General features: G+C 55.5%; 5 protein-coding genes across 7 annotated transcripts; all 5 read right to left on the reverse strand.

Moving 5' to 3' along the window:
* Positions 1-4: 4 nt before the first annotated feature.
* Positions 5-470, reverse strand: ABB37_00484 (hypothetical protein; the record flags this gene model as incomplete). Of its 2 annotated transcripts, none has more annotated exons than XM_015796684.1 (1): positions 5-470. In XM_015796684.1, exon 1 carries the CDS (start codon positions 323-325, stop codon positions 5-7), a length of 321 nt encoding a protein of 106 aa, XP_015664692.1. In that variant the 5' UTR covers positions 326-470. The 2 variants fall into 2 exon arrangements, with proteins under 2 accessions (XP_015664692.1, XP_015664691.1); XM_015796683.1 differs by having other exon boundaries at positions 5-440.
* Positions 471-1,608: 1,138 nt separating this feature from the next.
* ABB37_00485 (hypothetical protein) lies at positions 1,609-3,593 on the reverse strand (the record flags this gene model as incomplete). 2 transcript variants are annotated; one of them, XM_015796686.1, is made up of 1 exon in its annotated part: positions 1,609-3,593. In XM_015796686.1, exon 1 carries the CDS (start codon positions 3,004-3,006, stop codon positions 1,609-1,611), a length of 1,398 nt encoding a protein of 465 aa, XP_015664694.1. In that variant the 5' UTR covers positions 3,007-3,593. The 2 variants fall into 2 exon arrangements, with proteins under 2 accessions (XP_015664694.1, XP_015664693.1); XM_015796685.1 differs by having other exon boundaries at positions 1,609-3,528.
* A 525-nt stretch (positions 3,594-4,118) lies between these two features.
* ABB37_00486 (hypothetical protein) lies at positions 4,119-8,624 on the reverse strand (the record flags this gene model as incomplete). The annotated part of the gene is made up of 1 exon (XM_015796687.1): positions 4,119-8,624. One exon carries the CDS (start codon positions 8,622-8,624, stop codon positions 4,119-4,121), a length of 4,506 nt encoding a protein of 1,501 aa, XP_015664695.1.
* Positions 8,625-9,344: 720 nt separating this feature from the next.
* On the reverse strand, positions 9,345-10,924 carry ABB37_00487 (putative mitochondrial hypothetical protein; the record flags this gene model as incomplete). Its single annotated transcript, XM_015796688.1, has 1 exon — positions 9,345-10,924. Exon 1 carries the CDS (start codon positions 10,917-10,919, stop codon positions 9,345-9,347), a length of 1,575 nt encoding a protein of 524 aa, XP_015664696.1. The 5' UTR covers positions 10,920-10,924.
* A 925-nt stretch (positions 10,925-11,849) lies between these two features.
* Positions 11,850-12,983, reverse strand: ABB37_00488 (putative QA-SNARE protein; the record flags this gene model as incomplete). Its single annotated transcript, XM_015796689.1, has 1 exon — positions 11,850-12,983. The coding sequence occupies exon 1, from the start codon at positions 12,756-12,758 to the stop codon at positions 11,850-11,852; it is 909 nt and encodes a 302-aa protein (XP_015664697.1). The 5' UTR covers positions 12,759-12,983.
* Between the last annotated feature and the right edge of the window lie 827 nt (positions 12,984-13,810).

The following is a 13,810-nucleotide window of genomic DNA, read 5'->3' on the forward strand; positions in this document are numbered from 1 at the left end:
CCGCCTACTTCTTCGGCTTCGCACCGGGGGTGTCGCCGTCCTCTACGCCAGACTGCTGCATCAGCTCGTCAATAGACCGCTCCAAGTCATCGATGCGGGCACCCATCTCGTCAATGCGAGAGATGATGTTGTTGGACATCTCCTCAAAACGAGATTGCATCTGCTGCAACAGTCCCTGCACGTAGGAGGTAAGCTCCTGCGTACCGCCCTGCGGAACAGCAGAGGGTACAGCGTTACCGGATTGGGCGGCGGGTGCACGACCTACAGGGGAAGAGGCCTTCTGCTCCGGTCCTTTCGCGCGTGCGGGGGATGCCTTCGGCGGCATTGTCGAATTACCTCGATGGAGAAAAGGCAAAAAAAAAAAGAGGACCTGGAAAATATTCTGAGAAATGACCTCAATGCAGAAATGGTTAAGGAGTCCGGTCGAGATTCTTCTCCTCTACGCAATTTATTTGAAGGTTGGAGAAATCTTACGGGAACAGTATATATATATACAGAGAGAGAGAGGCGGTGGGAAACGTAAGAGATGCGCAGTGGCACAGTTTGCATCAGGTGAGCACGTAAACCAGGTGTCACGGATCACAGAAAAGAGCAGAGAGACAAAGGGAAAGCTAAGCGAGAGAGAGAAAAAAGACATACCACACTGCGGATAATGATGCCTCAGTCTTCCCAGTGGAAGTCAGAATTACTGCTCCACACTGGTAAAACACGCATCGCAAACACAGCTATCAGACACCAGCGGTTCTTGTTGTTTCATCTCCCCTCGCCGACGATGTGTAACGGTGTTGTCTGTACCTACGGAGGGTCAGCGGTGTTCCCGGAAGCGACAACAAATAACAACGGGGTTTTCTGTTGGATTGTTTTATTGAACACGCGGGTTGCAACCCGATCAAGAGACAGAGAGAGAGAGAGAGAAAAAGAACAGAATAAATAAATGAACTCCACGGGAGATCAGAACACAAAACACACACACAATCACCAACACAAACACGTACACTTAACATGGCGCCGACCCATCAACATCAAAACAGTAAAATAACATGCAAAAAGAAAAGCAGCAGAGTGGAATTAAAAGAGGAGGAAGTACCGGGAAATTGAAAAAGGAGAAAGGATGGCGAAGGCCACCTGCACAGACTGCATTATCCGTACTTTTCATTTTCACTTTCACAGTTTTTTTTTGTTTCTGTAAATCTTTTATGCTTCATCAAGTCTGCGTGAGGTACAAGAACAGGCGAAACCACTTCTCACACTGCATAATAGGCGTCATTAAAGAATAAATGAAAACCAAAAAACGAAAAGAGAACCGACTCGCTCGGTCTTCTTCACTTCACTATCCGCCTCTACACGTAACGCGCTTGCTTGCGAGAAGAAAAAAAAAAGAGACGCAGACCAAAACGCCGGTTCGATCACAACATTATTACTCAGCGAAACGAAGGTAGTTGTGCGGAAGATCGAGTTCAGAAGAAAAGGCAACCGTGTACTTCCGTGAGAAGACACACGCAGAAATAGAGAAGGAAAGAGACGAATGTACGCGGCGGTGGACTCTGTTACAGAAAAAAAAGCGGGTCATGCAGATTCGCTGCTAGGCTCTTCCCCGATTTCGCCAAACTACTCGTCGAACGTGTAGTGCACAGGCGGCAACCGCCGAATCACCTCCTCTGGTGGCACAATGCGTACACGAGAGGCCAGCTTCATGGTCGTCGCAAACCGCAGTCGCCGCGCGCGCCCAATCGAGATCATCTTGCGCGAGTTCTTCAGAACGTACTCCACGTAGCCTTTGTCAAGGTCCACTTTCATTGTCAGAAAGTCGCCATTCTCAATACGGTCGAGGTTCTCCTCCTTGCGGTGATAGGGGTAGTTGGTGTAGAAGACGCCGGACATGTAGTACACACAGCTGTCCGCTGTTTTGTGAAACTCTTGATCGGTGCAGACACAGGCCTCAGAGACGAGGCCGAAGCCGGTGTAGTCGGCGATCTTCACCTCGTAGGTGATGGCGTGTCGACCCGTCACGAGAAACACATCGCCGACCATCGCCACGCCGTATACCACCCGCAGGCGGTTGCGCTCCATACTGACGCCGGGGCCTGCGTTAAACTGAAGCTGCGCCTCCGGCTCCGTCTCACCGAGCATCGCCAGCAGCCCGGGCAGCTGAAAGTACGCCGCGTCGATCTTCAAACGACGCACCGTGTCCTCTTTTAACAAGTTGAAATACTGATAGCCCCTGAAGTAGCTCAAAATGTGCTTGAAGCAGACGGGGTCGCGGTCAATGAAAATCGCGTGCCTCTCGTCTTTGAAGACAGGCGTGACACCGTCCGTTTCATCGGACCCGAGAAGCACATGAAAGTAGTTGGGGCTGTCTTTGCTTAGCAGTGTGGTGAGCGGCACGGTGAAAATATCGCCGCCCACATTTAGGGTGACCACCTCCGCATACTGCTCCGGGAAACGTGACTGAACAACCTCGTTCACCTTCGGCTGCACCGCCTGCCGCGCCGCCGCCAGTCCTTCAAGTTCCGAGTCCATCATCGTAAAGCGACTGATGCTGATCTCTACGTTTCGACGTATCTTCTCCGCGGCGCTGCAGACGTCGTTGCGCAGCTTTGCGACCGCCTCGCCATCGTTGACGTTGCCGGCGTCATCGCTCGACTGCACAAAGGACGACGCGTTCGAACGCACCAGCCCGTTCTCCTCTGGCGCCTCGTCCTCATCGACACCTGAGGAAGATGTCGTAGTGGCGGAGACTGGTTCGTGGGCGGACGATCGCCCTGCGGGAGCGGCGGACAGGGATAAGAAAAGCGACGCATTTTCTTCTAACTGGCCCCCTTCCGCGAGGGCAGTGCCGTTGCTAGCCGGGGACACAGACGGTTCGACAGTTTCAGCGGAGGCATCGGTGGTGGTCGTAGCGACGCGAGCTCGTTTGCGCCCACCGCGCTGTGGCTGGCGTGTTGCAGTTCCGCCGCGCGCCGGCTCACCCTGTTCGTTGCGCTTTGCTGTTTTGCTTGCGGGCATTACAGAGGCGAAAGAGAAGTAGCCAGAGGAGACCAGGCAGAAACAAAAAGACAACGCTACTAGTAGATCCCTCTAGCTGTACACAGTAGCAGAGAACCGCGCCGGGAGCACGAAGGAAGAAACAACGCCCGTTATCGTCGACGGCGACGACGAACTAGCGATATCAGGGCAGGCAAGACGAATTTGTGTTTGCTTACTGAATTAGAAAAAAACCGTGTATACGCGGCAGCTGCACCCCCAACACCTTGCCGTGACAGTAAAACACAAATAGTAGGGCAGTCGTGTGCCGAATACCACAAGCGCAGATGAAAAAGCAGCAATAAAAAAAAAGGTAGCAGAGGTCTCACGTTGAAAACGGTGTGTGTGTGTGTATGTGTGTATGCGTGTGTGTGCTCTGAAAATAACGGTTGAAGGTTCGAAAAGGAGGAGTTACTCTGGGCTCCGATGCTGCTCCAATCTGGAAGTTTAAACTACTATTATCTTCTTACGTTCCTTTTTTTCCCCCCGAGATCGTAGAAAACCTGCAAAGTGAAAAGAAAAGAGGTCGGTGTGTGTTCATGTGGGCAGAAGAGCACAACGAGAAAAGCTAACAATATGGAAACGTTGCAGCGAAGATCGGTCAAGGCGGCGAAAAAGCTGGTCAGGGTTAGTGCTACTCGGGCACCTCCTGAGAGAAGCTCTACGGAGCGGTAGAAGCAGAGCACGGTTTGGCGCACAGCCGCAACTGACGCAGTTCGTTGAAACCAATACGATTCGGAAAGAGAAAAGTGACATTTTAAAAAATCAGTAACCTTAAAGTGCGTAAAAGAAAAGGCTATTCGTTTTCCGGTTGAGCTTTACTAAGAATATTTTTTTGTGCAGCGCGACAATCGCAACTGTGCAGTTCCGAAGTGCTCGTGACAGTCGAGAAGAAGAGACAAAAAAGAACACGTTTGCAGACAAACACACACACACACACACACGAGCAAACAGCAGCAAAAGAACCTTGCAGAAGACACAACACAAACGAAGAAGTAAAACGAATTACAACGGGAGAGGAAAAGGTGATGCTGGCCGCGAAGCACTTCGCTTCCGCGCTTTCGTGGTGCAGCAAAACGTGATCTTCCATGGTCCTATGGTGTTCGCGAGTGTTCCACAATAAGCTGCACCGTATTTGTCAGTTCGCGGCCGGCGCCATCCGTGATCGTCACGTGCAGCAGGTGCTTCCCGGTTTTAAACGCAAAGAGCTCAAACTCGCGTACGTAGACTGCCGTGCCCTCCTCCCCCACCATCGCCTCCGCCTCCACCGCGCCGGACAGCACCGCTACGTCAAAGTGAGAGTCGATGGAGACGCGGACGTGCAGGGGAATAGCTCGACGCCAACGTGGCGCCGCAACGCGCAGATGCAGGTGAATCGGCGTAACGGCAGGGACGATGATGTCAACCTTCGCCGATGCCGTGTTCACGCCGTCGCCGTTCATATGTCCGTTGGATAACGGCATCAACGTCTTGTTCCGCTGCAGCACCTGCGCGTTGGTCGTTGACGCATGCGTAGCCACCTCGAAGGACTCGCTGCGGCGTGACACGTAAGCGGAGTTGGACGGCGCGGGACTGGGGAAGTCCAGCGCCACCGCCGCCACCGCTGCTGCGTCCCCTGCGGATGCCGTGATGCGTCGCTCTGGTAGTCCATTCGCGGAGGTAGGCGAGTGTAGCGCGCTGTTGACGTGGGTTCCTCCCGCACCCCAAGTTTCCGCAGAGGCGAGCACCGGTATTCGAGAACAAGAAAACACCGCAGATCCTGTGTCCCCGCCGTAGTAGAGGTCACCGCCGGTTGACCAGCGGTACGTCAACACCTCGTGCGCCGCATCGTTAGCGTGGTCGAGCGACGCGACGGAGGGCGAAGACAGGTGATGAGCGCTGGGAAAGAGCGGGGTGTGGGGAACCGTAATGTCCAGCGTGAGCACGCACTCGTCCAGCGGCTCCGTGCTCACCTCCTCCGCACCCACCACGGAGAGGTCCAAGTCCAACGTACCGGCGCAGTGCGGCAGCTCCCGCACCACCCACGGCACCGAGAAGCGCAGCCCGTTCTTCTCCTTGGAGGGCAGTATGCGCGTCAGCTTGATCGGCGGCACCACGTACTCGGCCCCGGCGACAATGAACGCATCCGGCAGATCGGAGAAAGTGAGAGCGCTGAGTTGCAGCTCCATGCTGTACAGCCGGCTGCGGTTCGCCACCCGCACTTCCACAGCACGGCGATCTTTCGTCAGCGTCACCGACGTGACCACCAGACCGGGGGAGTGGAAGAGCCGCATGCGCGTCTCGGTGACGCGTCTCGGTATGACAGCGTAAATCGGCACGGCCCCGGGCACGTTCGGCGGCTTCTCCGGCTCGGGGTGCGGCAGTGACAGGTCGGTGCGGAACAAAATGTGGTGTGCACCGAACTTCGCAATGGTTAGCGGGGCCTCTAGCAAACCGGGAATCATCACCACATCGCCCGGTTGCAGCGGCACACGCGAGGCGGCGTCGAGGGCGCGCTTGTTGAGCGTCACGGTGGTGTCGGTGTCATTGCGGCGCTCCTTGCACCCTTCGCAACCCTCCAACTGACACTGCTCGCTGTGCGCCGTGAGGGAAATGCAGGAAATGGGCACACTGCCGCAGTTCACGACACGCACGGTGAAGTCGATGCGTTGACTGCCGAAGATCTCCAGTTCGCTCGTGTTGAGAGTGCAGGAGACCTGCGGCAAACGCTGCAACACCGGAATGTGCATTGGTGCCGGCAGCTGGCCCACAATCGGCTGGAAAGACCGCATCTTTGATAAGCGAAGTGCCACACCGTCAATCACAAGTGTTCCCTCCTGCGTAGGCTGTACGTGAAGGAGTACCTTGCGCTTTGACAGTGGAGAAACTTCGACGTGCGACAGGACGTAGCAGATTGGCTCACTCAGCGCAGCGGCGCCAGCTGTTTTTGACGTTCCCGCGGTAGTTGATGTAACGGCACATGGACCCTCTGTGTCGAGCTCCGTTTCGAGTTCGACGTGACAGCGCAGCGCCAGCGCCGCAAAGACGAGCGGCTCCACAAACGGATTGTACAGCGTGACAAGCACCGAGGCCACATCGCCGACGGTCCACACCGTGCGGCTCCCCAGCACTTTGCCGTTGAGACACAGAATCGTCAGCTTCAGCCGCTGCGTGTCGATGAAGGTGAAGAGCGCGCCGCCGACCGGCACCGTCTTGGGGGCCAGATGCGGCGGAAGCGGCAGCGCCTCCCACGCGAGGAAGAACGGCGACGGCACTATGGTGACGGGCAGCTGCGGCTCCAACAAGCCTGAAGTGCCCTCCACGATCGACATCAACGTCCGCTGGGTCGCCTTGTCGAGCAGATGCGGATGCTGAAAGAGCAACAGCGTCGCGAGATGGCAGCGCAGCGCCGCCGTTGCGGTCGGCGGGCCCATTCGACCAAACAGTTCCATTAGCTCCAGCAACAAGGGCACATTCAACAGCGCGGCGTTGCTGATCGACTGGCTCAGCCGTGCCACGCCGCGGTCCGGCGTGTCCTCCTCAACCGCGCTAAACAGGTTGAAAGGCGAAGCAGTAATGGACACGTTAGGCGCGCTGCCGTTGCCGATGACGCTTGCCAAGGCCGCCTCCCTTTCCGCGGCCAGCCGGCTGAGGCGACAGAGCGGGTCGCGGCTACGCATCGCCGCCACGACGTTGCCTTTCTCGACCGTCGCCACGTCCGTCACCATCGCCGCGTTGAGGCCGGCCAGTGGAAGCCCGAGACCGGCGAGAGCGCAGACGCGCAGCAGCAGGTCTGCCGCATCCTCCACTAACTGGAGGCGTGTGCGCAAGCTCGCCATCTCTACCAGAAGCGCCCGCGCCCGCCGTTCCGCACCGTTCACCATGCACAGGTACGCGAAGAACGGGAGGCTGCGCTCTGACCACTCCGCACCATAGCCCCCGGAAATGCTCCTCCGCAGGAGACTCAGCTCCTCCAAGAAGGGCTGCCGCAACTCCCGGGCAGCGAGCACCTCGAGTCGTTTGAACCGCGTTTCCAACTCACGCTTGCGCAGCATGGCGACGGTTGGGCTGGGCGGGCCGCCGCTCGAACTGGTGCTGCCCAGCAGCAGCGGCGGGGACGACGACGGCCACAGTCCGCCGCTTGGGGCAGACTTGCTCAGTTGCCGCAGCGATTCGCACAGATACAGGTCGACCTCAGCGTAGGCAAGACGAAATACGGTTTCGACACAGCGCCGAACATCACTGCCGAGGCGGTAGGACTGCGTGTCGGAGGGCACGTCCCACGTCTTTGCCTCCAAACACACACGCACGCGAACCAGCAATCCTTTCAGCAGCGTGATTTGAGTCGCCACGTTTTCGTCAATGTCGCGCGTGAGACGCGCTTGCATGGAGTGCGGCACCGAGGAGTTCTTGAGACTGCTCAGCGTCAGCTTCAAACTGTCGCCATACTGAGTCACCATGATGCCCAGTTCTTCCACGGCGGCGGTGAGGTCGGGACCCCACGGCGGGTCGTCGCTTTGCAGCTGCACGACCGTCGCATCCAGGGTGGCGCGATGCCGCAGCAGAGTGGTGCGCAGGTAATGATAGCGCGCGGCCGCGATGCTCTCCACTGTGGCGGAGCACCAAAGGCAGTCGACGCTGGAGCCAAACTGCGTTTCACCGTAGGCGGCCACCGCGGCGGTGACGGCGCCGCACTGCAGAAGGATGTCCGCTGCCTTCTTCTTGAAGCGCGACGCAGCGATCGTCGTCGCGGTGCGTGACGAGGCAAAGGTGTTCGGCTTATCGACCGGTGTACGCACCAACGTGTTGTCTGCCTTGTCAGGCTGACTGTACGAGCTCAGCGCTGCACCGTGCGCATTCACGACGGCCTGCGCCACATCCAGCAGAATTGTTTTCGCCGTCTGCTCTACGGGGACCGCCACGGATACGCAGATAAAGCGCGGCAAACCTGCGAGCCTCTCGGCGAGCTTTGCGGGCGGGTCGACAACGATGCAGCGACACACCTTGTCTTTGAACTGAGAGGTAAAAATCGTTTGGACGACGTCGACGGCATGGCCGACAGAGACGGACAGCACCGCCGCACTCACCACCACGAGAACGGCGACCGTGGCGCGGTGGCCATCCATGTTCTCCCAATGGGAGGTGCCGAGGTCGCTCGTCAAGAAGAAGGGAAGCTCGACAGGGGTGTTGGCGGTCTTGCCAAGCGCCGTGATGGACTTCAGCACTGAGGGCGAGAATGCATCCCAGTTAAGTTGTGTCGCGGGCACCGGAGGATGGGCGGTGAGGCAGCGGCGCAGCGCCACCTCGTAGCCCCCGACTGTTTCGTCCCGGTCCACAAACGCTTCCGCGCGGCGGTCGGAGGACGAGCTGCAGCCGACGCTCGCGTTTGGTGGGCCGCCACAACCGGAGCGGTTCAGCGCGGAGAAAGAGCCGGTGCCACTAGACGGGGACGGCCCAGAGGGTGAGGTGATCGCGTTGCTCGCGGTGAGAGCTTCGCCACTCCACAGGAAGCACACGGGCAGCGGGAGCCACAGCACGCGCAGATAAGTGTGCTGCTGCAGGGAGCTGCTGCTGGTGGGGTAGTACTCGCTCAACAGCGACGGATTCATGCTCTCACTCATTATGCAGTAGGAGAAAAAAGGGATTTGCGTTTCTTCGGTAGGCTGTGATTGAGGTAATGGTGTAAAGCACAGAGAGGTAGAGAGTCAATACATCAATATATATATATATGTGGGAACGAGGTTGGAAATCAAAGCTGATTGCATGCAGGGGAATAGAGCAGTTGTTTTGCTTCTCTCAACGTCGACGATAGTTCTCGTGCGCCGCCTGATGAAACACGCTACAAGGAAGCGTTTTGCGGTTGTAGACACCACGGAATAAAGAGGAAAAAAAAAAGAAGAAGTGCAAGGGCAAAAAGGTTTCGTCTACGAAACAGCTAGACTTCAGTAACGGAAGCCGTAGTTGTAGCAGCACACAAACCAACGCAGCGACAACAAATGCCCTATTCGGTACGAAGGCTTGACAGTCAAGATGACGTTGCAGAGAACAGGCAGATAGTGTTTGCGCTTTTTTTGTGGGTGAACGCACCTGGTGGTTTGACTAACGTGGTCGCCACCTTTTTCTGTGTCCTTTTCCCTTTTCGTTCTCTTCGAACGACTTTACTCCAACACTGTTGTTATGGTTTTGGTTACAGCAATGTGATCATGCGTAGTTCTGCGTCATAATGAAACCAGTCTAAAGTTGTGACGTCAGCACGGAAGGGTCTGTCGTCGTTGAATGGGCGGAAAGCAAGTTACCGTCTCGCCGGGAACACAACAGAACAAACAATCAAACAGGAAACGCTACGCCTCCAGCAATACGAAGCCAAAAGGAATGCACCGAATGGGAGCTGTTGCGAGTTTATTGCGTTTTCCAATCTTGTAGTACAAGATACCTTTCAGCACCATTGGCGCGTCTGTTCGGTTGACAAAATACAGCGAAAACACCCGCGCGTTGTCAGGCGACGAGGCGGTAGACGCAGACGTGTCTTCCGAAATTCTTTTCGAATGCTTCGTTTTCCCAGCAGCGCCTCGGCTGCCCTTGCTCGTGTCCTTTTCTCCCCCCTCTCCTAACGCATCAGCCACGGCGGTGCCGATGTTGTCGCTAAAGTGGTCGCCGTAGTCGCGCTCGCGCAGCATACGCAGGACGTCACGGCTGTGCAGGTACCCAACCTCCTCCACCACCTGCATCACCTCCATGTCCAGCCGCACAAAGTACGAGTTCACCACCAGCACCTCCGTCTTCTCCGCCGCGCCCGCGTTGTCCCGCACGAGCGGCTGCAAATGAAACCGAACGCGGAATTGACGGTGTGCCGTGGCGAAGTAGCCCATGCCGGCGTGCTCCCGCGTCCGGTACTGCGGGTCAAAAGGTTCGACCGCAACGGAGAGACTCACTTGCCCGTCCTCGCACGTCACCGTTGTGGGGTACTTGTCCCGCACGAGACGCACCAGGGCGGCCTGCTGGTGCGCGCAGCCGGCGAGCTCGGCAGCCGGGACAGTAGGAAAGCCAGAGAGGAAGTGCGCCGCCATGGGGAAGGCTTCGCGATGGCGCAGCACAAACATCTCGCCTTGTAGTCCGATGGAGCCAGCGCTGTAGACCACATCAGGGTCGTTTTCCGTTATGGTGGCGGGGGCAACGGTAGCAGGTTGTGCAGCACCAGTTCGCGATGAAGCGGACGGAGGTGGGGAGGCAGAGAACGCCCCTTTCTCTGGTTTAACGTGTCCGTCAGTGTGTGCCTCATCCGATACAGCGCCACTTGCAACCGCCACAGGGCGATCGTGCGGAGCCGTCGTGACGGATGCACTGCCGGTGAGGTCGCGGCTGTGTCCGTCAAAGGCCTCATCAGGTATAAAATCATCGGTGTCCGGCCCGTCTGCGATGCTCAGCGAGGTGGCGAGCTGCGTCGTCGTCTTGTCACTCAACACACGCGCAAGGCGGTCCCTCAACCACAGCAGATTGCGGTAGCGCAAAATTTGCTGTGCCACCGGGTTAACGCTGCCGTCGGCCTGTGGGGGCTGGAAGACGGCGCTGTGCAGGTCGGCGTAGCACAGCGCAAACAGCGTCTGAGTGTCTATTGGGTAGCACATGGAAGCTGGCCGCCGCAGGTAGTTTTCGAGGGTTGTGTGGTGGAAGGTGAGTGCGCCTTCCGGCTCCTCCGAAGGTGCGGCCAGGTTCACGGGTGCTTGACTCGCTAAGGCGCATGATGCAGCTGTCAAGCTTGCTGTGGTACCAACGGTGTCGCCACCGCCGTCTTTGTTGTTGTGCGAGAGTAGCGGTAGGGAAAGGAGGAACCGCGCATCTTGCACAAAATGCGGACGCGTCTTGCACGCACGACTGAGGCTTTTCAGCACCTCGCGGTACAACGGGGCAACGTTCATGACACTGCCAAACGAACCAAGAAGAAACAAAGTCAAAGACGAAGTGAAGAGAGAAAGCTATGAGGCAATCGCCGTTGCATTCAGCGTTGTTGAAAGATGAAACGAGCATGTGCGCACCTAACAGGTGCGCTTATATATACATATACATATATATATATATATATATATATATATATAACGAGAAAAGCCCATGTGCAAATGCAAAATGACCGCCAAAAAACGGATTTGTGTCTCGGCAACAAAACCATCTCATTTCCACTCGGTGGTGCTTCCATTCAGTGCAACCCACAAAAAAGCAAGCGACGGTTCTCTTCTTCGCTGTGTATCGGGGTGCAATGCCCCCAAAACACTATTCAAACGCGTTGAAGATAGCTCTTTTTCTGTATTGAAAGTAAAATATCGCAAATCGAAGAAGACGAGAAACAAGCCACGAAGAAACCGCAAACTCAGACAAACGAGACACGATAGAAACACATCACAAGAAAGATAGTGGTGTGCAGGCACACAGGAAAAGAGAAAAGAAAACGCAACCAGGTTCAGCAGCAAACGTTAATGAGCCGGTATGTGGTCCAAAACAGTAATGAAAGCTGCGCGCACTATCTTGCACATTTGGCTTTTGAGAAGAGCCGTCTATCTGCTCCCGGCATCGCACACACGAAACAAAGCAAGATGAACGGTAAAAGAGAACACGAAAAAACGCCAAGGGCAAGAAAAAAAAAGTTCGGCAGGCAGCTGGAGAAAAACAAGAGATCGTGTATTGGACTCAACTGCTTTCAAAAGCGCAAGGAGTCCAAAGGACTACCCTAATAGGGGAAAGGAGATACAACGAGAAACAGATATCCATCGTGCTTGGGGTGCGTAAAACAATAGTTTGCACCTTCCCCAACAGCAAGTCCCACATTCACAACTCCATCAACACGAAAGAGGTCGTTACAGCACTGCTTTAAAGAACAGAGCGATCATTAAGCCGATGATGAGCACAATTATAAACAGAACACACAGCTTGAACGTGCCGGCCGACTGGTACTCCGCCGCCTTTTGCAGCTCCTGCCGCGCCTTCTGCACACGCGTGTGGGTGATGGTCATGTTGTAGTCAATACGGTCCAGCACCGCACCCTGCTCAATCACCAGCGTGCTCATGTCCTTGAACATCTCGTGCAGAGACTTAATGGAGCTGTAGATGCGCTCAAACTCTTTCACGCGCTCGTCGGCCATCTGCTGGTTCAGCATGATGGTCTCCACCTGCTCCTGTGTCATGCCCTTCTGTAGATACTGATCCATCAAAGCGTCGTTCTCCAGCTGCTGCTCCACCGCCTTCTGCCGGTCACCGCCGGCCCAGCGCTGCGAGACGAGCTGCTGCTTCTTGACATCCATCATATACCGACGCTGACTCTCACGATAGAGTTTACTAATGTTGTTGATCTCATTCACGAGACACATTTTCACGTTGCGCAGGATGCTCAGCTCCGCGTCCGTGCCGCCGTCGGGGAGGTCGCGCGTGTAGGCGGTGTCCAGGTCCTTCACACCCTTCTCACTGAGCTTGAAGAGCCGATCGATCGTGTCCTGTGCTTCTTCGATGGCAGCCTCCTCCCGACTCTCATCACGAGTGGAGCTGAACTCCACCTTCAAATGGTCCTTGCGCAGTTTCTCCAGTGCGGTCATCTGCTCCTTCACTTCATCCTCGACGCGGCGCACGTCATCCATCTTCTCCACCCACAGCGGGGTGACGTACACGCGGTTCATGTTCTCTTCCTCTGCCAGCAGCTGCTCCGTCTCTGGCCGCCGCGGGCGGATCGCGCGGTACTGCAAGAACTCACTCGTACGGTCACGCGTCGCCATTTCTAGCGTTCAAAAGTTTTTTAAAGAAGGGAGGGAGGCAAATATGTACCTTTCAGAAAGGGAAAGTGTCTTAGCCGGAAAGACAGGAGAGAAGCACTGAGGCAGAAAAACAACAAAAAATAAAACAGATAAGGGCTCAAAGCAAGACTGCGCAACGAAGGCAGCGGTATTCAATTTCTATTGTTTTTCTTCTTGTACTCCGCGTTTTGCATTACCATGCGCGGCTGATGGCAGTGACAATGTGTGTTTTTATTATTTGTTTTTTTTTTCCAAGAAGATAGGAGGAAAGGAGGAGAACAAAAATACGGAGCCCACAACTGACAATGACACCGGTTTCTGCACAGTAAAGAGAGCACCGTCTGCGCGTCTGCGCACCTCAAGTTCCCTCCGCTTGACCAGTACACGACGACGTTCAATACCGTTTCTTGGAGTATGGGAAAAAGGCAACAGTACCCGCTTCAGACAGGCACGATAGACGCAAATGAAGAGAGAAAAGACCGAATCATCTTCTCATGCTAGTCGTTCTGTCGCCCCACAGGCCGTGGAGACAGCAAGAGCTAACGTTGCAAAGTGAGACCGCCGCCGCCACGTTGCCTCGTTGGAAAACGAACAAGTGTAGCTTGTGTCCAGCCTTCGATGTTGTGCGATTCTCGTTTGTTTCTATCTTCTTCGGCGCTCTTCGAGAAGGCACCGATTTCTTGCGTTCTTGGATGCAACTGTGTTGTCTCGGAAAAGAAAAGGGCGAACAGACAGCATTGATGGAACAATCAAAGAGAAGAACACGGAAAAACAAGCGTAGTTAAGCAACGCTAAAAAAGAAACCCTGCACCGCAGACCCTGGACTGATCGCATTTCCCCTCGAATGGGACACTTGAGCGAATGACTTGAATAACAGTATATATAGAGAAGTAAGGAAGACAAGGAAAGTGAGATAGATAGAGAGAGAGAAGAAGCCAACACCACCAACAACTTACAGACTTGTTTACGACCTAGCCCACGGCCAACAGCAAAGTCTTATTCCAAACACCATCAACCCCGCCAGAAGTACGATA

Source organism: Leptomonas pyrrhocoris (genome assembly GCF_001293395.1).
Source record: "Leptomonas pyrrhocoris isolate H10 chromosome Unknown, whole genome shotgun sequence".
Lineage (NCBI taxonomy): Eukaryota > Euglenozoa > Kinetoplastea > Trypanosomatida > Trypanosomatidae > Leptomonas > Leptomonas pyrrhocoris.